Source organism: Bos mutus, chromosome 21 (genome assembly GCF_027580195.1).
Source record: "Bos mutus isolate GX-2022 chromosome 21, NWIPB_WYAK_1.1, whole genome shotgun sequence".
NCBI lineage: Eukaryota > Metazoa > Chordata > Mammalia > Artiodactyla > Bovidae > Bos > Bos mutus.
Genome location: NC_091637.1, coordinates 60,278,012 through 60,301,737, shown reverse-complemented (window position 1 = coordinate 60,301,737; position 23,726 = coordinate 60,278,012). Strand labels below are relative to the sequence as shown.

Below are 23,726 nucleotides of genomic sequence, written 5' to 3'. Positions count from 1 at the left end.
AGGAGATCCAACCAGTCCATTCTGAAGGAGATCAGCCCTGGGATTTCTTTGGAAGGAATGATGCTAAAGCTGAAACTCCAGTACTTTGGCCACCTCATGCGAAGAGTTGACTCATTGGAAAAGACTCTGATGCTGGGAGGGATTAGGGGCAGGAGGAGAAGGGGACGACAGAGGATGAGATGGCTGGATGGCATCACTGACTCGTTGGACGTGAGTCTGGGTGATCTCCGGGAGTTGGTGATGGACAGGGAGGCCTGGCGTGCTGTGATTCATGGAGTCGCAAAGAGTTGGACACAACTGAGCGACTGAACTGAACTGATATGGTAAAGTTATTTTGTTAAGAATATTCAGCTACTTTCTAATTATCACAGATGTTAAAAATTATTCATCCTGTTACATGAATTTTTATACCAAGAAGTTTATAATTGTCTCTGCCTCACAGGTTGGGTGCTGATCTTAAACTCAGAAACCACCTTGCAGAAACCAACACTGTTTGACTTCCTGTGATTCAAAAAGCAAAAACTGTTCTGATATATTTTCATTTCTAACACCATTGGTGCAGGGGCCATAACAAGTCACATAAAATCATTAGCTCACATGTTGGAATAATATGTAGTCTGACTTTCTTCATGCTGTAAATTGAGTTACTTTGAACATTATCATGCAGAATACTCCGATGAAGAGTGAAATAGTAAATCAGCATTTATCCCATGAGCTATACACAGATACACCTTAACAATTTACCTCTCAAATGTGGTTTTAATTAGGCTTCCCAGGCGTCACTAGAGATAAAGAATCTGCGTGCCAATGAAGGAGACACAGGGGACACGGGTTTGGTCTCTGGTTTGGGAAGATCCCCTGGAAGAGGAAATGGCAACCCATTCCAGCATTCTTGCCTGGAGAATCCCATGGACAGAGGAGCCTGGCGGGTCACACAGTCCATAGGGTCACACAGACACGACAAAGCAAGTTAGCACGCAAGGTTTTAATGAAGTAGTGACTCATTACCATAGGGCTTTTTATGATTTTACTTAATAAAATATTTGATTGCAGGAAGAAAGAAAAGAATTTCCCCAAAACTAGAAAAGCATTTTTTTTTAAAGCAGTTTTTCAAATTACTATGTTAAACTCATCTTGAGCTCGGCAAAGCACATGACATGATATCTTCATAGTTTTACTGCGTTTCAGGATTATTCTTGAAAAGATATTCTGCCTATAATTGAAAAAAAAAAAGTCAGCAATTTAAAATGTATTATTTTTTAGAATTAATAGTACATTAGTTTGTACTATAAAAGTGAAAATTCATTGTACTTAAAAATGGAAGTTGAACAAGGAAATGACAACCCTCTCCAGTATTTTCTGCTGGGAAATCTCATGGACAGAGGAGACTGGAGGACTGCAAGTCCATGGGGTTGCATAAGAGTTGGAAGCAACTAAATAAGAAATAGTCCTCATTATTAACATAGTTTCCATTACTTTAATTCTAGACATTTAATAATAAAACAAACCAACACTTAAAAACATAAAAATGCAAATATATAAACTTTTTACTTTCAAATGAGTAATAAAAGTCTTATAAACTATGATGAAACTTATTATAAACTATTATAAACTATGATGAAGGTATTAAAGGCTATTTCCAAAATAACCAGATACACAATTTTTCTGTCTCAATTGGTTTTTCATTTATATTTGGGCATATTTTATTTTCAAATTGATATTTAAAAAAAAAAAGACACTTAAATCTCTTACCAGAAAATCAACAGGATCATCAGGTCTGACCTTACAACACTCATTCAGACCCTGCATAAGTGTTGGCATAACATAGGTCATTAAATAGTTTCTCAAGGGAATAGACTGGGCCTCCAATAATTCTCTTTCTTCTCTTTTCACTTCCTCTAGTCGTTTATTCTACAAATAGAACATTGTGGGTAGGGTAAATAGACAGAAAAAGAAGAACAGTTTCATACAACTCACCCCAGAGTCCACTAGAAGTAGCAATGTTCATTACGTTATGATAAAGATGGTGTTTCCAATCGGCAGAGAAAAGATGTAAATGGTGTTTTAACAAGTGCATGGTCACTTAGAAAATAATAAACTGGATACCTATCTCACTTCTTACACTGAAATAATTTCTAGCTGCCCAGATCAAGCAAAGTGAGAGAAAGAAAAGAAGGAAGGAAGGATCATAGAATTGTAGAAGTCTAATAGAAAGTCTAGAAGGTATTGGTCTGGTGGGCTTGTGTTTATGCCTTGCTCAGCATCCGGTCCCTCTCTCTCAGGACTAATAATTCCAGATTTCCTTTGAGAAATCTCCCTTTTCAGCCTAGGGGATTGGGTGGGGCTTAAGCACATCAGTCCAGCCTACTCCTGGACATTAGTTAAACAAAAGACAGCAAAAGACATTACACAGACAAAGATATAAAATATACATTGCTTTAGGCTTCCCTGGGGGCTTAGTGGTAAAGAATCTGCCCACCAATGCAGGAGACACTGGTTTGATCCCTACTTCCAGAAGATCCTTTGGAGGAGGGCAAGGCAACCCACTCCAGTCTTCTTGCCTGGAGAATCCCATGGACAGAGGGGAAATAAGTGCAAAGAGTACAAACCATAAGTGCAAATTCATTTTTGAATGAATGTGGCCATGCTGCACAACATGCGGGATCTTAGTTCCCCCACCAGGGATTGAACCCATGCCCCCTGCAATGGACGCTGGAAGTCTCAACCTCTGGGCTGCCACGGAAGTCCCAAAGGGGGAAATTTAAATGTATAGAAAGGGATATGACACGTTATGCTGAGGGGCAGGTATTGAACTTTAAATATGGTGCCCAGGAAAGATCTTATTAGACAGACTTACTTTGACAAAGACTAAAGGCTTCATTTCGGAGAAGGCAATGGCACCCCACTCCAGTACTCCTGCCTGGAAAATCCCATGGACGGAGGAGCCTGGTGGGCTGCAGTCCATGGGGTCGGTGAGGGTTGGACAGACATGACTGAGCGACTTCCCTTTCACTTTTCACTTTCATGCATTGGAGAAGGAAATGGCAACCCACTCCAGTGTTCTTGCCTGGAGAATCCCAGGGACGGGGGAGCCTGGTGGGCTGCTGTCTATGGGATCACACAGAGTTGGACACGACTGAAGTGACTTAGCAGCAGCAGCAGAAAAGGCTTCATTTAGCAAAGACTCAAAAGCAAGGAGGAAGTGAATCACACAGGTGGCAAGTTGTTTAAATGACCTTAGAAGGAGCCAGGTCACAGAGGACCCTGGGGCCCACAATAAGGAGTTTGTACTTTCATCTAATGATGATGAACAGTCTGTGAAGACTTTAAACAGAGAATGGCCGCGGTGGGTCTATATTTTAGATGGACCGCCAGGCATCAGCAGGGGGGCAGACTGGAGATGGAGGGGGTGGAGCTGGGGAGACAAAAAGAAGGCACCACGTGAGTCTAGCACCCTGGTCAGCAGAAGTGGAGCCCTGTGGGTGGATCTGCGTGTGGTTTTTGGAGGCAGAATAGATAAGAAGACTCAGTGGTGAGAAGGAGGGTGAAATGAGGCTGACCACCCAAGTTAGATGGGTAAATGGAGGGAAACCAAACGAAATCCCCAGATTGACAATGCCGCCAAATGGTACACTTTTGCAGCAGTACTGTTCATACTACATCAGTGGCTCATTGGTATTTTTTTTAACTTTTTTTTTTTTGGCAGTGCTGGGCCTTTGTTTCTGTGTGTGGGCTCCAGGGCCTCGGGCTCAGTGATTGTGGTGGACGGGCTGAGTTGCTCCATGGCACGTGGAATCTTCCGGGACCAGGGGTCAAACTTTGTGTCCCCTGCATTGACAGGCAGATTCTTAACCACTGGCCCACCAGGGAAGTCCCAGCTGTTTTTACTTAGCAAAAGACCAAGGGCATGTTCTTTTAAATGGTACATAGGAAATGAATTTTTTTTAAATGATATATATGAGAAAATAAACAACAACAACAAACAACAACAAAATCGTTTGGGTTATTTCCACGACATTTCTCTATTAGGATGGGAAGCGCTACAGGCCCGGATGGCTTTGCCAGCGCCGCACCCCGCACCCCCACCCCACACACGGGCACACACTCACCCATTCCTCCCAGCGGGCGATCTTCTCAGCAGTCTCCACGGCCTCCTTGTGCTCTCTCTCTGCCTCCTCCATGGCCTCCCTGGCCAGCCGTTCCTCAGCAGCCTTCCGCTCCTCTTCCGCCTTTTCTTCATCCGTTAAGCCATAATTTCGAGGCTCCCCGACCTCCTTGATGAGCTGTTTGATGGCAAGTCTGTTCTGAGCATCTTCAAGTCTTCCTACATCTTTAATTATTAGGAGAGAGAAAGAGACCCACACAGACTTTTTCATAGTCTGGTCCCTGCTCACAATCTATCCTGAGACCAGACTCAGGAAAAGTCTTCATTACTGTAATCCTGTGATGGCGAATTGTGTAAATTACTATATGGGGGTTTCCTTTTTGAGTTTACCAGCACAGTCTAGAATTTCTGGCCTGACTGGCAAATATCAAACTGGTCTCTGAGAGTTACGGGGAGCAAGCCTGGGGCTCAGGTCTCTGAGCTGTGACACCTGCCTCTGATTTGAGTGGATGGATGGGGGTGTGGACCTCCTCAAAGGAGTGAGTTCTCCACCCTGGGAGGCATTTAAGCAAGACTAGGGCACTTCACTCAGGGGGATTTCCGCAAAAGGAAGTCCTGCACCTGGATGTGGGCGGAGAGGGGGCTGAGTGACCTCCAGGTTTCTTTGGTCTTCTGTTTCTGAGAATCAGTGATGCTGGGATACATTTTCAATTCATTTTTTTTTTTAAATTAACTTTTTCAGTTTGCCTGATTGAATCAGAAAAAGTCCAAACTCCAGAATATGTGACTGATGTTAACAAGAAGACCAGAAGGAGAATGAGAAAAAAGAGGAGGAGGGGGAGAAGGGGATCTGGGAGGGGAAGGGGAGAGTGGGGAAGGCTTGCTGACAACAGGAAGTTCCTCCCTGCACAATTCACTGAATAGTAAATTCTACACCAGTCTCGGGGCTTGCTTGGAAGGTCTCTGCACAGAAGGGTGAGCAGTAGGTGCATTTGAGAGCTAAGCGCCTCCAGCCCTTCCTCGGGAGTAACTGCTCACCAGCCGCCAAGCACAGCCACTGCTGCACTCCCCGCCCCCCGTGTTTGGACTGTAGAACCTTGACCTAGGCTAGAAGCACTGCCAGGTTCCAACATGGGACGAGGGGAAGAACGGAGCCAAGTACATTGGTCGGTGGGTGGAAACAAGCCCATCAAGAAGCAAGACCAAACCAAAAGACACACACACACACACACAAAAACTCACTTCCTGGTTGCCTGAGCTCTGACATTTCAATGCATTTCTCCTTGGCTCCCCTAGTAGAGCATTACACCCCTGATGTACTTGAAAGATAGAACACTGCTGCCTCCAGGAGTACTTCTGCCCTGACCTTGGGAAGGATGAATGGAGGATTAGCTGGGGCGTGCGCACCTGACCCAACCATGACCTCCCATCTGCTCGTCTAAGTATGTACAATTAGGATGGAAAGAGACACATCTAGCTACGGGCTTGGCTCCCAGTGTTAACATGGAAACTTCAGGGCTGTGAGGCAGCCTTCATTTACCACGTGGGCCAGAGAAAGGAGAGAGACCTGGTTCAAAGAGCAAAAGAGAAAAAAGATGCGGAGCGGACATCCCTGGCAATTCAGCGGTTAAGACTCCTCACTTCCAATGCTGGGGGCTCAGGTTCAATCCCTGGTCAGGGAACTAAGATGCTGCATGGTGTGGCCAAAAAAATAAATAACTAAAGGGCAGAAAGAGATGCTGAGAGAGAAGTGGGGTACAGAGGTGCAGCGACAGGACGCAGGTGCCAGCATCCTTCCAGGGCCCCATTCAAGACCCTCCAGAGTCTGGGCGCGTTCCTGACCTTGACGCCCTCCCCTATGCCCATCGCTGGGATACATTACACCCCTTTGCTTTTCCCTTGTCTCTGGTTGTGAGTGTGAAGATGAGGCCAAAAGTGACGGGCACGGAATGAGGCAGAAGACAGTGATCACTCACTCATTCATTCCACCTCATCATTTCTGCCTTGTTTCTCCCTGGGGCTCTCCTCATCATTCCATAAATAGTTTTTGGGGTTTTACTGAAAAAGATGACAATCACTACTTTTATGAAGTTTGCTCACCACTCCTTCCAAGTTCTCTGGGTAAATCGTGTAAACTACTTCCCGTATTAGTAGGTGTAGAATCCTTAGCTTCTACCTATAGAACTTGGTGTGCAACGTACACAGGCCTGTCCAGATGAAGACAAAATCCAATCACTTCTGAGGGTGCAAAACAGAGCAGAATTTGCAGACTGATAAATGTATTCTCATTTCATAATACACATCACTTTCTGCCTTACTGTTGTACTAATAATAAGATTAACTACCAGCTGTTGAACTTCGCCAATGTGCCAGACACTTCCTATCTCTAATCCCCACCATTAGTCACAAGCCAGGGATTATTTTCCTATTTCACAGATGAGAATACTGAGGCAGAGCTAGAAACTGGAATCAGCTCTCCTGCTGACAGTTTCTGTCAGCTCTAAGCCTCCCAGTACTCCAGGACTGGGATGTGTCCCAGCTGGTTTGAAGGGATGGAGAGAGGCCTTGGGAGGCCCCAAAGGTCAACCTGGGCACTAAGCTGCCATCAGATTAGCAATTTTTTTCAGCAAACCCGGAGGAAGCAGAGGTGTCAGGATCCAGAAAACCAGAAAGGAAGTTCAGTGGTTCACTGAGCCAAGAGGAGGAGAAACCAGCCACAACAGAAAGGATCTGGAGGTAGCAATGATGAGGCTGTGGTGAGGCTGATGAGACAGCATGCTCACTGCATGCTTGCTGGGTGCTCAGTTCTGAGTTAAGTGTTTACAGGAAACAGGAGGAATGCGATGAAGAGCTATTTGATTTCTGAGTAGCTAAGAGTGAGTTAATGCCTAGACAGCATACCAAAAAGCAGAGACATTACTTTGCCAACAAAGATCTGTCTAGTCAAAGCTATGGTTTTTCCAGTAGTCATGTATGGACTAAGAGTTGGACCATAAAGAAGACTGAGAGGTGAAGAACTGATGCTTCTGAATTGTGGTGTTGGAGAAGACTCTTGAGAGTCCCTTGGATAGCAAGGAGATCAAACCACTCAATCCTGAAGGAAATCAACCCTGAATATTCATTGGAAGGTCTGATGGTAAAGCTGAAGTTCCATTACTTCGGCCACTTGAAGCAAAGAGCTGACTCACTGGAAAGACCTTGATGCTGGGAAAGATTGAAGGCAGGAGGAGAAAGGGGCAGCAGAGGATAAGATGGTTAGATAGCATCACCAACTCAATGAACATGCTGCTGCTGCTACTAAGTCGCTTCAGTTGTGTCCAACTCTGTGTGACCCCACAGATGGCAGCCCACCAGGCTCCCCTGTCTCTGGGATTCTCCAGGCAAGAACACTGGAGTGGGTTGCCATTTCCTTCTCCAATGCATGAAAGGAAAAGTGAAAGTGAAGCTGCTTAGTCATTCCGACTCTTAGCGCTCCATGGACTGCAGCCTACCAGGCTCCTCCGTCCATGGGATTTTCCAGGCAGGAGTACCGGAGTGGGTTGCCATTGCCTTCTCCGCAATAAACATGAGTTTGAGCAAACTCCGGGAGATTGTGAAGCCTGGCGTGCTGCAGTCCATGGGGTCACAAGAGTCAGACACAACTTAGTGATGAAACAACAACAGCAACCAGGGGTGAGTTGGCCAGTCTAAAGGCCAGGAGGGGCTTTGTGAAGAACACCAGTGCAATGCTATGGGAACAGAAGGCAGCTCCCAAGGATGCTGGGGAAATGGCCCAATGCAGCTGGCAGCAAACCATGTAACTTTAAGTACCCTTAAAAAATGCCAATTTGGGGACTTCCTGATGTTCCAGTGGCTAAGACTCCTCACTCCCAATGTAGGGGGGCCTGGGTTTGATCCCTGGTCAGGGAGCTAGATCTCACATGCCACAACGAAGACCCAGCATAGCCAAATGAATAAATCAAATATTTTTTAAAAATCCCCTTTCCCTGGCTAGCAGTGCAGAGGGCGCATCGTGCCTGGAGTTACTGTAAAAGACGTGAAGCCGCAGAAGTGCATCAGAACTCCAGCAGCCTTCCTTAAGAGGTCCGGGAAGCTGAAAGTCCCTGAATGGGTGGACACGGTCAAGCTGGCCAAACATAAAGAGCTTGCTCCCTACAATGAGAAGTGGTTCTACATGAGCAGCTGCCACAGCCCGGCACCTGTACCTCCGGGCTGGCACCGGGGTTGGCTCTGAAACCCAGATCTGTCGGGGGTGGGGGGGGGGGAGCATCAGAGAATGCTGTCATGCCCGGCTACTTCGGCAGAGGCTCCAAGAGTGTGGCCCGCCGGGTCCTCCAAGCCCTGGAGAGACTGAAATTGGTGGAACAGGACCAGGATGGGGGCCACAAACTGACCTCGTGGACACAGAGACCGGGACAGAATCACACACAGGTGGCAGCTGCCAACAAGAAGCTTTACAACAAACGATACCGGGTTAATCAATTGCCTCATTCGTTAAAATAAAAATAAAAGCCAATTTGGTAAAATAAATAATGCCATTTGGCATTCAACTTCGTAATACATCCACGTTTTCGTACAACATTAACACTCCCCACCCCCCACCCACTCCACTAAATCCTCAAGTAGACAACTCCCCTGTCTTTTCTTGTGACGTCCTGGGCCCTAGACACACACTTGTACTGTCCTCCGCTCCCCCAGCCCTATGACAGGCATGCCCCAGGCTGGCTGGGGGTGCAGACACTGGGCAGTGGTGCTCCACGTTCACTTTATCCTTGAGTTTATTTCGTACCTATATGGATTGGGTGGATTTCAAGTTCGTCGAAATAGTTGAGGACAGTCTCGTCTTCGGTGTTGACGTCCCGGTAGTTGCTCAGAGCCCGGAGGAACCGGTCCTGGCTGTAGTGGGTCCCTGTCACGATGCTCTCGGGGAGGTTTATCACCCGCTCCTTGAGGAACTCGTCGGACGCATCCAGTGAACACACGAACTCTGGAGAGAAGGAGCTTGTGAGTTCACACAGGGGTCCTGGAGCCGGCAAGCAGGTGCTGGCAGACCCGCCACTGCTCAACCCAGACGTCTGGTTACCAGCTGGGAAATCCTGTTGCCACAGAGGGCCTGGCCAATTGGCCTTCTTGCTGCCTCTGGTGGAGGACAGATACAAATCACCATGTTTCCAGAGACCACCCCCCCAGTGAAGCCCATGCGCACGTGCTCAGTCGCTCAGTCGTGTCCGACTCTTTGTGACCCCATGGACTGTAGCCCACGAGGCTCCTCTGTCCATGGGATTTCCTAGGCAAGAATACTGGAGTTGAAGGAGGAAACAGACAGAGCTGGACTCCATCTTAGGCCAGGCTGAGAACATTAGGCTACACGCATGGTCACCCTCCCACTGCACTCTGAACTTTGTGCCCGGTGTCTATAGAAACGGCATACCAATGGGAAACCAGACCCCCTGGATAAAAGAGCCTCAGGACTTGGACTTGGACTCTCCGTTGCCTAAAAGAATACACTAATTATCTCTGTAACAGAACAAAGTCGTAAATTCCATTATGTTTATTGGGATATGACCACAGTCCTATTGATAAATGTCTACTGTTTATCTAGTCTTGTGACACATGATGGAGAAGGCAATGGCACCCCACTCCAGTCCTCTTGCCTGGAAAATCCCTTGGACGGAGGAGCCTGGAAGACTGCAGTCCATGGGGTCGCTAACGGTCCGGCACGACTGAGCGACTTCACTTTCACTCTTCACTTTTCACGCATTGGAGAAGGAAACGGCAACCCACTCCAGTGTTCTTGCCTGGAGAATCCCAGGGACGGGGGAGCCTGGTGGGCTGCCGTCTATGGGGTCGCACAGAGTCGGACACGACTGAAGTGACTTAGCAGCAGTAGCAGTGACACGTGAATCATTGGTTAACTTTGATCGTATCTCTTTTTTACCTTGTCCAGACTAGTTTCAAGGAATTTGGGGAGGTGGGTTTGAGCAAGTACATGTAGGGTATATAAGGTTTTCACAAAAACTGGTACGGGTCCTTGGCTAAGAGGAGACTCTGCCTTGGGCCCGCTGGCGTAATAAACTGCACTCCACTATCTGCATTGTCCTTCTGAGTGAGTTTGTTTCCTGGAACGCGTGGCTACAACAGAGTGGGTTGCCATTTCCTCCTCCGGGGGACCTCTCCCACCCAGGGAGCGGCTCCCGCACTGGGCACACTCTTCACCTCTAAGTCACGTGGGAGGCCCAATTAATGGGCATCTTGTAAAATCTATTGTTTTTCTTTCCCTTCCTCCGTTTCTTCCTTTCTGCTTTCCTTCCTTCCCTCTTTTCAATAAAAACAGCAAAAATTGGGAATTCCCTTGAAGTCCAGTGGTTAGGACTCCACACTTCTCCTGCCAAGAGACAGGTTCAATCTCTGGTCAAGGAACTAAGATCCTACAAGCCATGTGGCATGGCCAAAAATTAAAAAGCAGAAATTGTCAATCCAAATCTCTAATAACCCTGTGATACATCTGTTGTCAGCTGCCCAGTCAATTGTCACCTTGATACATTTCCAGCACAATATCACCATTTCCCAAAGAGACTCACAGCTATGAGCAAAATGCTCTGATGGCCAATTTGCCAAATTAATATAAACAGGGACTTCCCTGGGACTTTAATTTTTCATAGATCAACCTATTTGCTCACTTCATGCTATGAAACATCTATGTTCAGTATAACACAGTCAGTGCTTATCGAATATTTGACACATGGATCATTATTAATGACAGTGAGCATTTCATCCACCCCTCAGTGCACACTTCACGTATGCAAGCCAACCGCCCCTTTTATGTAACTTACATACCAAGTCAGTATTTCTCCTGCCTTTACTCATCCCAGGGCCAGGGCCAGGACCAGGCAGCTAGAGACCAAAGCCCACTGCAACTACTCATACTAGTCAATCCCCTGCCTTTCCCACAGTAATCTCAAGAGAGGCTGAGTCCTAGACTTTCCCCTGCCTCCTGACCAACCCTGGTGCTTCTCCCAGTGGCCCTGGATGGTTCCCACACTCCCTTCTCTGGGGAAATATGAGGAATAAATTCTTCTTTCAATGGCATTAGCCTCTCATGTCTCTGTCATTTCCATTAATTAAAATCTCACAGTTCAAATGAGACAATGATCTGATTTTTTTCAGGAAGAGAGAAACTAATGACAATTTCTTTTTAAAAAGGGGGAGGGGGCTAATTGAAAAGAACAGACTAGACATTCCAAAGAGATTTCATCATGGATGTGTTTGGACCCTACCCGGCAGAGAGCAGCCCCGTGGATCAGGACTAAGAACTGCATATCTTTTTACCTCTTGTGTTTCCATTTTCTTATCTTAGGGAGGGGTTTCATTCGCTCTGGTTTTTGGAGGCAGTGGCATGAGAAGATATGAATCTGAATTCAAGCCCTCACATTTACCAGCGAAGAGGGCTTGGATCAGTCTCTGGACTTCAGGCTCGGGATCCGGTAAACAAGGGAGTAATTCCTGCCTCCCAAGCTCATGGAGAAGCTCAATAAGCTCCCCTCTCGTATCCTTCCTGTTACGTGGCAGATGGTGGGTTGAGCTGAATTTTATCCAGCTGCCTCAGGGAGAACAGGAGGATTTACCATGGGGTTTAGAATGAATGCCTATCGCCCAGAAGTGCTAAAGTCTCATAAACTGGACAGATGGGCTTATTTAGACCAGTCGACTTTACTTTTTAACCTTTCTGGAGGCAAGTACAGAAATTAATGGGAAACCTAAGAGAACCCATTCCTCTGGCATTTTGTGATCCTGCCTCAGGCAAACAGTATATATCCATCCTTGAGGATGACTGCTCCCTGATGTCTCTGCTTCCAGAAGCTTCATCACAAGCTGTGCCTGGGCCAGGAGGAGGAAAGGAGTATAGCTGTGAATTGTCTCTCTCGGGGACTTTGACACAGTGAGCAGCCTCTTCCAAGCTACCTCCCTGGGCTAAGAAAATAGCTATTCTTATATTTATCATATGACCGGAACTTGGTTAAACCTCATGCAAACTGACTTAAAAAAAAAAAAGAAGAAGAAGGAAAAAACTTTTAAAGTTGATGGCGGAGTCACAAGAAATGCCTGCTAGGTACTCAGCAAATCCTTTTTCATGGGACACATTGTTGATACTTCTCTTTCAAGGGTATGTTGTGAGAGCTCTGGGTAAATACCTAAAAGGATAAACTTGTGGTGGTTAGGGACCCGAGCTGCTTCTTCCTGCCCAGTCTCGATTCTGGATTCTGGATGTCTTCCAGAAAAGACAATGGCATGGCCAGGACCTAAAGCAGAGCAGGAAGGAAGGGCAGTGACCCAGTCCCTGGCGGTCTCACCAACTGACAACTCTCCCCAGGACACTGTAGAGCACAGGGAATAGAGGCAATATTTTGTAATAACTACAAATGGAGCACAATTTTAAAACATTGTTAAATCAAAAAAAAAAAAGAAAAAATTTTTTAAAAAGTGAATCAGAACTTCCCTGATGGTCTGGTGGTTAAGACTTCACCTTCCACTGCAGGGGGTGAGGGTTTGATCCCTAAGATCCCATATGCCTCATGGCTGAAAAACCAAAACGCAAAACAGAAGCAATGTTGTAACACAGTCAATAAAGACTTTTAAAAAAATTGTGAATCACTATGCTGTATTATGCTATATACCTGAAATTTATATAATGTTGTAAATCAACTATATCTCAAGTTTTAAAAAAGTACAGAAAAACAAAAAAGAAAGGAAGTCAGGGCACCAACAGATTGGCTAACTTTTCTGCTCTGTCACAGAAGGGAACAGCAGATATGAATGTTCTCATAGGGACTCTATCCATTACCCCCAGTGCATTCTTTAGGTTGGAATTTGATATTAAGGATATTGCTTTACTTTTTTCCTGATACAAACAAACCTACTTTATCAACATAAAAAATGTTGTTGTGGTACAAAAGAGATATCAAATGACGTTCCTTTAAATATGACCTTGGAGAAGTAGCTTAAACTTACCAGGTATGATTAGTTTATCATAGGGAAACATTTTGCCTCTGCCTTCTTCTTCCTCCTCCTCATCCTCTTCTAGTAAAACAAAATATACATCATTGAATTCATTACATATTATTATGAAGGACAGCTCAAAAATGTAAATGTTTTAACTGAGTCACTCATGAAAACTAGCTGTAACGAGGAAAGCTTGTATTTTAGATATAGTCCCTCTGATTTTTTTAATTGTGACCGTTATTACTCTGAACAATAAAGTTGCAACTTATCTGAATGTAAACATTCAAAACAAAAGGAACACCCACACTTACGGCTGAACAGGTCTTTGGCCTGATCATAGGTCTTTGGGAATCCATCCAAAATGTAACCTTGATTCCTGCAAGGCATGGATTTTAGCTTTTCTTTCATAAATCTAATAATATATTGATCTTCCAGGCGACCTGATAAAAAGAAAAAAAAAATTACCATGCAGTCATATTCTACATATACAGGTTACATTCTAAAGTGACCTCAAAAATTCTTGTGTCGTCAAAATTACTACTGAAAAACTCTTATCTTTGCATTACAGTGAAAAATATGTGGTTCTGTATTTAAACCATGACACATGAATTCTAACGCCCTGTAAAGTAGGAGAAACTAAGGAACTCGTCTGCAAGAAAGAGTGGAGGCAAATGCTGATGTGTGCACTTTCAGATTTGTTTTTTTAACCGTGGTCACAACTTTTGGATGAAGTTGAAAGAGCAGTTAAGTGGAGAAATCCAGAGTGTTCTCCCTGACTGGCGGGGTTTACTCAATTCTATTTTGATATTATACTTCTATGCTTTGATACATAATAAAAAATGCTTCCATTGTGAGAATTCAGTGGGATGGTATTCATGCATCCTGCTGCCACATGATTTATTAATAGCACACGCCCAATAAATATTTGCTGCTTTTGAATAAAAATCAAGCTTGATCCTGACCCTTAAAGGCACCAGCCCTCTGCTCCCTGTCTCTTCCAGTCGGCATTTCAGACCTTGACCCCACTGGACAGTTTTCTCTCCAGCCTTGAATGTGGGATTCCTGCAGTTGCTTGGGGAGGCAAAGGAGGGAGGAGTTTGTCCAAAAACTGTCACAGTGTTTCCAAGACAGTATGATGTAACTTCTCTAAAATATTCATCTATCCTTCCATTGTTAACTGTTGAACAGCTATCACTTCTAAAAAACAGCCCTGCCTTTATATGGCTTAATATATACATTATGGTAATGCAAGTTTTGGAGAAGGAAATGGCAACCCACTCCAGTGTTCTTGCCTGGAGAATCCCAGGGATGGAGGAGCTTGATGGGCTAGAGCCCATGGGGTCCCAAGAGTCAGACAGGACTGAGCAACTAAACAACAATGCAAGTTTGGGGAGTTTAGAAACTGATCTCTGAAACTCTTCCTGGTGCTGCTGCTGCTAAGTCGCTTCAGTCATGTCTGACTCTGTGCGACCCCATAGATGACAGCCCACCAGGCTCCCCCATCCCTGGGATTCTCCGGGCAAGAACACTGGAGTGGGTTGCCATTTCCTTCTCCAATGCATGAAAGTGAAAAGTGAAAGGGAAGTCGCTCAGTTGTGTCCAACTCTTAGCGGACCCCATGGACTGCAGCCCACCTGGCTCCTCTGTCCGTGGGAGTTTCCAGGCAAGAGTACTGGAGTGGGTTGCCATTGCCTTCTCCGGAAACTCTTCCTAGGGCAGCACTATACTTTCAGCTTATCAGTGGATGTATAATATAAAATAATTTGAAGCCTTTTTTATTATTCAATGACAACGAGATGATCTAATGAAAACAGCTCTCCTTTCTTCCACCTTTCATTGTCACACAAATCATTAGGTGGTAATTGATTCAGAAAATAATCGCGTCTTTCAGAAACTTAAATATTATGGCAGAGACAAAAAGATAAAGATGTTATTTAACATAATGAAATTCCTCAAAGTGATTTGACATTCCTTTTCAGTAAGGTTCACAGTGCTGTCAAGAAATAAAGCCACATTTTAAAAATGTCAAGGATCCACTGATATCCAAAGATGAGTTTTATTTAAACAGTATTTCCAATTCTCAAAAGCTTCCCTGATAAGGAAAGGCACATACTCAGAAATCTAGCTTCAGCCTCCTCTGTGGCATCCCTTGGTTTATTTCAGGCAATGAGCTTGGCCATTTGTTCTGTTTGTTTCAGAACTAAGCGTTCAATATGCCAGAAGGGGGCTTGAGCAGCAGTTTATTTTATCTTTATTTTCTGCACTGGGTCTTCGTTGCTGCACGTGGGCTTTCTCTAGCTGCGGCGAACGGGGACTGCTCTTCGCCGTGGTGCACGGGCTTCTCACTGCGGCGGCTTCTCGTGGTGCGGAGCACGCAGTCCAGGCATGTGGGCCTCAGTAGCTGTGGCACACGGGCTCAGTAGTTGCGGTGCTCAGGCTTAGTTGCCCCAAGGCATGTGGCATTTTCCTGGACCGGGGATCAAACCTGCGCACTCTGCACTGGCAGGTGGATTCTTATCCACTGTGCCACCGGGGAAGCCCTGAGCGGCAGTTTATGATAACCATGGAATGTGAGTACACAAAGGGCCAAGTCCAGGTGCCTTTCTCTAGAGAACTGTGACCTCCTGGAGATACAGCCATGACCTTGGCTGGCCCGGGGCATTTTGGAAGGTGACAGTTACTTCTGCTTTAAAATAAATGAGCACAGCCCTGCTGGACAGGCCTTAAAACACCACACAGCTTCATTGTTTTCTGTTTTTGTTAAATTTTAAGTCTGCCTTTCAAATAACAGTAATATTTAAATGCTAATATTAACCCATAATTATAACTGCTAAAGACAGTTTAAACATAGATAGCGGGGAGACTTCCCTGGTGGGCCCGTGGTTAAGAGAGACTGCAATTCCATTGCAGGAGTCGCCAGGTAGTTCCCTAGTTGGGGAACTAAAATCCTGCATGCCACGCAGTGCAGCCAAAATACAGGAAAAAGAAAAAAAAGGTTCAACAAGGTCTTTAAAATAATCCATGCATAACAGGGTTCAATTCCTGGGTCGGGAAGATCCCCTGGAGGAGGGCATGGCCACCCACTAAAGTATTCTTGCCTGGAGGAAGCTATGGACAGAGGAGCCTAGTGGGTCACAAAGATTTGGACACGACTGAAGTGTCTTAGCATGCATGCACAGTAGAGACACTACAAAGTTGATACATTTACATATTTTTCTCACCCTGTCCCCAACTTTTTAATTTCAAACCCACAGAAAAGTTAAAAGGCCAGTCTGCCGATCACCTGGAATCCCACCAACCAGATTCAACAAATCCACAATGCAAAAAGGATCTAGAACTAGTTAGTGAATTCTGTGGTTTAAACAAGTCCTTATTTTGGCTGCATAGTCAGGGATCAACGGGAGTGGAATCACGAATTGATAAGAATTCGGAGGTGCCTCCCTGCAGGACTGTGAGTTCTGTCTTGCTGGAGTTCTTAGACTCAAATGATGACACACTGGGTCAGGTGAGGACTTCTGCCTCTTCATGCTATGAAATTTCCAGAGGTTTGCACCATGGGTTCACAGGTCTTCTTTTGTTTAAACGTAACCTGGGTCTGTGTTCTAGTTTCAGGTAAATGTGAATAGGAAGGAGTTTTGAACAAGCTTGAAGAAAAAAGCACTTTCCTGGGGTTACGGGGGACTGACTGGACTATTGCCATCTTGTCAGAAGTGAGCGGGTGGGTGGGCTGTGACAGCGGGGAGGGTGGGCCTGTGACAGCGGGGAGGGTTGCCTCCCTCCCTGTGCATGCTAAGTCGCTTCAGTCCGACTCTTTGCAACCCTTTGCACTGGAGCCCATCAGGCTCCACTGTCCATGAGATTCTCCAGGCAAGAATACTGGAGTAGGTTGCCACTCCCTTCTCCAGGGGATCTTCCCGACCCAAGGATCGAACCCATGTCTCTTATGTCTCTGGCACTGGCAGGCGGGTTCTTTACCACTAGCACCAACTGGAGACCCTGGCTACTAATCCAGTTGGCCTCTCCTGCATGCTGGGATAGATTGAAGGCAAAAGGAGAAGGGGGTGGCAGAGGATGAGACGGTTTGATAGCATCACTGACTCAGTGAGTGATAAATGTGAGCAAACGCTGGGAGATAGCAGAGGACAGAGGAGCCTGGTGTGCTGCAGTCCATAGGGTTGCAAAGAGTCAGACGTGACTTAGCGACTGAATGGCAACAACAGCATCAGTGGGAAGAACAGAATCTCCTGCCAAGGACAGGCCCTTCTTGAACTTTGGTGACGCAATGACTGCTCTCAACCATAATTCTTGTTCTGTGTGGTCACCCCCACCGGGACATGAAAAGAGTCCAGTCAGTACTTCATGTCACCCTGTTTACACAAAGTTATTGGATAAGACTTTCGGGTCTTTGCAAAGACCAACTATATGATCCTGTCAATAAACATTGTCCCGTGTCTGTCTGGTTCTGGCCTTAGACCCCAGGCTTACAGCGTATGTACACATGACCACGGTCACCTGTGGATTCCTACAAACCCCAGGCCCCACCCTTCCAAGTGGCCTTGCCAGACTTCCTCCACAGGTGTCCTCACAATGGAATGTCTTGTTTTGCTTTCTTCCTCTCCCCTGAATGGTAAGAGCCGGGACACTGCAAGACTCTGAAACCAAGATAGGGATTCCCCACTGTCACAGGCGAGGCAAAGAAGGTGAAAGTGAAAGTCGCTCATTTGTGTCCGACTCTTTGCGACCCCATGGACTATTCAGTCCATGGAATTCTCCAGGCCAGAATACTGGCGTGGGTGGCCATTCCCTTCTCCAGGGAATCTTCCCAACCCAGAGATCGAACCCAGGTGTCCCACTTGCAGGCGGATTCTATACCAGCTGAGCCACAAGGGAAGTCCAAGAATACTGGAGTGGGTAGCCTATCCTTTCTTCAGGCGATCTTCCCGACCCAGGAATCGAACCAGGGTCTCATGCATTGCAGGAGGATTCTTAACCAACTGGGCTACAAAGGAAACAGGCGAGGCAAGGGCAGTGTCATATCTTAAAGTGTTGACCTGTGTTTTCTGCCCTTCACCTCTGGGATTTTAAATTCCATTTCCTCCACACCCAGCCCAGCCAGAGCAAAAATTCAGACTCAGATAACCAGCTGGTATAAGTGAATGCTCAGTGTTGTTCAGTTGCTAAGTTGTCTCCAACTCTTTGGGACCCCGTGAACGGTGGCACACCAGTCCTTCACTGTCTCCCAGAGTTTGCTTAAACCCGTGTCCATCGAGTCGGTGATGCCATCCAACCATCTCATCCTCTGTCGTCCCCTTCTCCTCCTGCCCTGAATCTTTCCCAGCATCAGGGTCTTTTCCAAGAGGTTGGCTCTTTGCATCAGGTGGCCAAAGTGCTGGAGCTTCAGCACCAGTCTTTCCAATGAGTGTTTAGGGTTATTTCCTTTACCTCTGGGAAATCTCTCTGGGATTCTGACTTTCATTTCCTCCCCATCTGGCCTGAAAGTGAAAGTGAAGTCGCTCAGTCGTGTCCGACTCTTTGCGACCCGGTGGACTGTAGCCCACCAGGCTTCTCCGTCCATGGGATTTTCCAGGCAAGAATACTGGAGTGGGTTGCCATTTCCTTCTCCAGGGGATCTTCCCGACCCAGGGATCAAACCCAGGTCTCCCACATTGCAGGCAGACGCTTTAACCTCTGAGCCACCTAGGTGTGGCCCCACCTGGCCTACATCAAAGCAAAAACCCAGACTCAGAAAGCTAGCTGGTTTAAGTGAACCCTCAGTGTATGCAGAAAAAAGCATATTCTCCGCCCTATAGACTGGACTGGAGTGGCCTGGGGGCAGGCCAGGAGGAGGTGGAGGGTTAAAACAGAGTTGGGAGGAGGGTGAGGAGTCCCGAAGATAAATAGCTAGTAAGAAGAGCATCTGGAGGGACAGTACGGGGAGTGTCAGAAGACCAGAGACAGACGGCAGCCCAGAGCTGTGCCCCAGGGGAAGGCGGTGGGCGGTCCTCAAGGGGAGAGCCCTTTTGCACCTTTGTCCTCCTTCCTGCAACACAGGAGACGCAGGTTCGATCCCTGGGTCAGGAAGATCCCCTGGAGAAGGAAATGGCAACCCACTCCAGTATTCTTGCCTGGAAAATCCCATGGACCGAGAAGCCGGCTGGCTGCAGTCCATGGGGTTGCAAGAGTTGGACATGACTTACTGACTAAACAACCACCACCTCGTTCCCTAATCCCCACTTGCTCCAGCCCAACCTTGGGGGATCAGAAACTGCCACCAGCAAGGTGGAAGGAGTCAGTAAGAGGAAAGAAACCAAAGGCGCTTGATAGGATGGGAGGGGAGGAACTCTCCACTGGATGAGAGTTCACACTTGTGACACTTTGGACTGGCCGGGAGCCAACGCTTCTGTACCAGCTGGTATAGAATCCGCCTGCAATGCAGGAGACCCTGGTTCAATTCCTGGGTCTGGAAGATCCCCTGGAGAAAGGATAGAGGTTAAAGCGTCTGCCTCCAATGCAGGAGACCTGGGTTCGATCCCTGGGTCGGGAAGATCCCCTGGAGAAGGAAATGGTAACCCATTCCAGTATTCTTGCCTGGAGAATCCCATGGACGGAGAAGCTGGTAGGCTACAGTCCACGGGGTTGCAAAGAGTCGGACACGACTGAGCGACTTCACTTACTGACTGACTGACTTACCCACTCCAGTATTCTTGGGCTTCCTTGGTGACTCAGCTGTAAGGAATCTGCCTGCAATGCAGGAGACCCTGATTCGATCCCTGGGTTGGGAAGATCCCCTGGAGAAGGGAAAGGCTACCCACTCCAGTACTCTAGCCTGTAGAGTTCAGTCCATGGCGTCGCAGAGTCAGACATGACTGAGAGACTTTCACTTTCACAGCCAATGCTAGTATTACCCGTTTGATGGAGGATCTCAATTATGTAAAGATGAAATGGTTTCTATTTTTCTAACTGCTGCTGATGCTTTCCTGCCTGGGTGGCAAGCTTCCTTAAAGACATCTCATTTCAAAACCTCATTTATGATTATTTGGCTGGAATGACCTTCTTAAAGTATGAACAAACAGAGACGCCATTTACTTATTATCTAAAAGCTGCAGTGGGACCAGCCTGAAATTCCATTCCAGGGCAAGGGAAGAATGAGTACAGAGTTTACGTTTAAAGGGACACTTAACTGCAATGCATGTGTTCAACAAACTGGTTAAAATTATCATGTGAGTGAGATAATTTTTCTGTTTATTTGTATTTCTTCCTGAATGAGTGAATCATTGGCCCAAGTTTTTCATCCATGTTTTCCTATTCAGGACTTAATGATTTTCTTATTATTTTATTAACTATTAACTTTTCGTCATATTTGGTGGTAAATATTTTTTCCTGATATGTCCTTTGCTGTTTAATTACAGTTTTTAATGCTTTACAAATACTTATGACTACTTTGGCCACCTCATGGGAAGAGTTGACTCATTGGAAAAGACTCTGATGCTGGGAGGGATTGGGGGCAGGAGGAGAAGGGGACGACAGAGGATGAGATGGCTGGATGGCATCACTGACTCGATGGACGTGGGTCTGGGTGAACTCTGGGAGTTGGTGATGGACAGGGAGGCCTGGCGTGCTGCGATTCATGGGGTCGCAAAGAGTCGGACATGACTGAGCGACTGAACTGAACTGAACTGACTGATGACTACACACAATTTTTTGAAACTTAGGTAGTTCTTTCCCATCAAGTTTTTTTTATCTTAAATCAACTCTGAATATTCATTGGAGGGACTGATGCTGAAGCCGAAGCTCCAATACTTTGGCCACCTGATGCAAAGAGTTGATTCACTGGAAAATCCTGATGCTGGAAAAGATTGAAGGCAGGAGAAGCGGGCAACAGAGGATGAGATGTGATAGCATCACCAACTCAATGGACATGAATGTGAAAAAACTCCAGCAGATAGTAGAGGACAGAGGAGCTGAAAGTGCTACAGTCCACGAGGCTGAAGAGTCAGACACAACTTAGCAACTGAACAACAACACAAGGTTGTTTTTATAACAAGGGCAAAACCCACTGTCACAAGACTATCACTGTCACAAGAATATGACTGTTACAAGAATATCACAGAATGGTTACCTGCGTTCTGGTCCATGCTTTCCTTGATGCCTTCCAAGAGCTCCTGAGCATCCTCCACATTATCCTCCTCTTCCTCCTCTTCACCTTCTTCTTCTCCTCCTTCTGTTACATCCTTAGGTGTAATGATTGCCTCCTATATATCACAAAGATATTCAAATAGTGTGATGTCCTGCATTGATTGGCTACTCTTAAACCTTATGGCAAATGATCCTGGAAAAGGCTGGTACCCAAACAGGGGAGGTACTCAAGGACAGGCATGCAAAAGTGGTCAAGATGCTTGTATCTATGGAGACGGATGAGCATCTTGTGGGTTTCTTACTCTCTTTTAGATGAGTAATCTATTTCTGTGCTAATGCCAGAACCACTTAAGAATCAACACTCTCTCTACCCACGGACACCACCTAGTAAGCATCGTTGAGTCAGACATGACTTAGTGACTAAACAAGAACATATATCCAAAAACCATAAAAACATTAATTTGAAAAGATGCATGCACCTCAATCACAGCAGCATTATTTATGATTGCCAAGACAGGGAAGCAACCTAAGGTCTATCAACAGATATGTATTTATATCACATGATGGAATACTACCCAGCCATGAAAAATAATGAAAATTTGCCTCTTGCAATAAATGGGTGGACTTGGAGGGCATTATGCTAAGTGAAATAAGTCAGACAGAGAAGAACAAATACTGTATGATATCACTTATATGTGGAATCTAAAAAATACAGCAAACTAATGAATATAACAAAAAAGAAACAGACTCAGAGATACAGAGGACAAACTAGTGGTTACCAATGTGGAGAGGGAAGAGCGGAGGGGCTATGTAAGGGCAGAAAGGTAAGAGGCACAAACTATTATTTCTAAAAGAAGATACAAGGGTATACTGTACAACACTGGGAGTATAGCCAATGCTTTATAATAACTGTAAATGGAATATAATCTTTAAAAATTGTAAATCACTTTGTACATGTGTAAGTTATACAATATTATAAATCAACTATACTATACAATTTTTAAATTGTACAACTATACAGTTTTAAAAAGAATAACAAAACCGCCAGTCAACAGAGAGAATACAAGATATATTTTGAGCAACAACTAGAGACAGACAAAAGTTTAAAGTCCACCCATGAAAGATGCTTCCACCTTACGAAGGAAAACCCTTCGAATTCTGTGTTTTCATAATAGGGGCTGACAACAAACTCCAGTTAAAATAACAAATCTCTTTGAAGGATGCCACAGAAGATCAGTGACTTCTTAATTATAAGACTAAGAAAAGGCATTTTTAAATTATTGAAATCCCCAATAAAGTTGCTAAAATTGTTACCAGTTTCGCTATGGCTTCAGAGATGACATCTTTCAATTTAATGTGGTGCAGTTTATAGTATTTGGCTAAAACTTCAGCGACGCTGGATTTTCCCACAGCAGGAGGACCGAGAATGCAAATCTTGATCGGCTAAAAGAGGAGAAAAGGGATGACACAGGGCCTCTGAATGATCTGCAGCTAAGCGAGATCTTTATTTCAAGGATCAGCCCTTTGAAGTCTCAGGATTCCGCAGGCCGGTTCACTGCTTCATCAAGAGCCCAGAGTCACTTTCTCTTGGTGTTTAATGAGCATCTACTATGTGTCCTGATCTGCGCATGGGGGACAAGACACAGCAAACTGTGCTCAGGAGCACCCTAAAAGTACTTAAAAACAAAAAAAGCAAAGTAGTTGAGCATTACACACTACAATTTCACCTTTGCAGTGTTACCCCTGTAAAGACAGCAAAGACAGAGAAGTTTCTAGTCTACTCTTAGAAAGTGCTTAATTTATTGCCTCTTGAACATTGTTTCTGGATTAAACTTGGTCTTGAATTATCTTTTCCTTTTTAAACCAGTTAATTTATTCTAGTTTTTTTAAAAATACACCCATTAAAAAAAAATTTCCTCTGCTGAAAAACTTGCTTGGATGCTAAAGAAGCTCACTACATTCATAACTGGTGAGCAAATGTTTATTTCTAACAGAAATAAAAATATCGGTGACAAATAAGTCATTTCTTTTGAAATGGTTCAAATGGTTGTGAAACTGAAGCTTGGTATTTTGCAAGGCAAATTTTCAAAATTTTAAATTAAAAAAAAAATCATGCCAAAGAAAAGAAATTTCCATGGGCAGAGTGTCCATGTGCTTAAAGCTTACAAAATTTCATACATGGAGTTGATTATCATGATTACTGCTATCATTATTAGTACTACTACTATTGTTATTACTATTTGTCAGGCTGTGAAGGGAGTGAGCAGAGGCCCTGCAGGGGTGCTGGGTAAGGTGTGGTGGACATGAATGATCTCGTCTGCTCAGGGGCAGGCTCTCAGGGTGATGGCGATGACCAAGGTGGTGGGCATGGAGAGGGTAGGAGTCAGCAGAGCAACACTGGAACTGAGTCTTGATGCACAGAGCTGGGCTCCGAGGGGCACATGGTGCCTTCACCAAGACGTGAGGGCCGGTGGTCAACTGGGCA

At 45.4% G+C, this 23,726-nt stretch overlaps 1 protein-coding gene and 1 pseudogene across 1 annotated transcript in view; one reads left to right on the top strand and one right to left on the bottom strand.

The window, feature by feature from the left end:
- Nucleotides 1-787: 787 nt before the first annotated feature.
- Nucleotides 788-23,726, bottom strand: part of AK7 (adenylate kinase 7) — a 67,820-nt gene continuing 44,881 nt past the window's right edge. Inside the window, exons 11-18 of the mRNA XM_005903673.2 lie at nucleotides 22,556-22,684; nucleotides 21,225-21,357; nucleotides 13,417-13,545; nucleotides 13,115-13,183; nucleotides 8,895-9,092; nucleotides 4,110-4,330; nucleotides 1,753-1,911; nucleotides 788-1,213 (exon numbers count right to left, since the gene is read on the bottom strand). Coding sequence (XP_005903735.1) covers nucleotides 1,175-1,213; nucleotides 1,753-1,911; nucleotides 4,110-4,330; nucleotides 8,895-9,092; nucleotides 13,115-13,183; nucleotides 13,417-13,545; nucleotides 21,225-21,357; nucleotides 22,556-22,684 — 1,077 coding nt within the window. The 3' untranslated portion in view covers nucleotides 788-1,174. The remainder of the gene's footprint in view (nucleotides 1,214-1,752; nucleotides 1,912-4,109; nucleotides 4,331-8,894; nucleotides 9,093-13,114; nucleotides 13,184-13,416; nucleotides 13,546-21,224; nucleotides 21,358-22,555; nucleotides 22,685-23,726) is intronic.
- LOC102280994 (small ribosomal subunit protein eS19-like) lies at nucleotides 7,881-8,881 on the top strand (annotated as a pseudogene).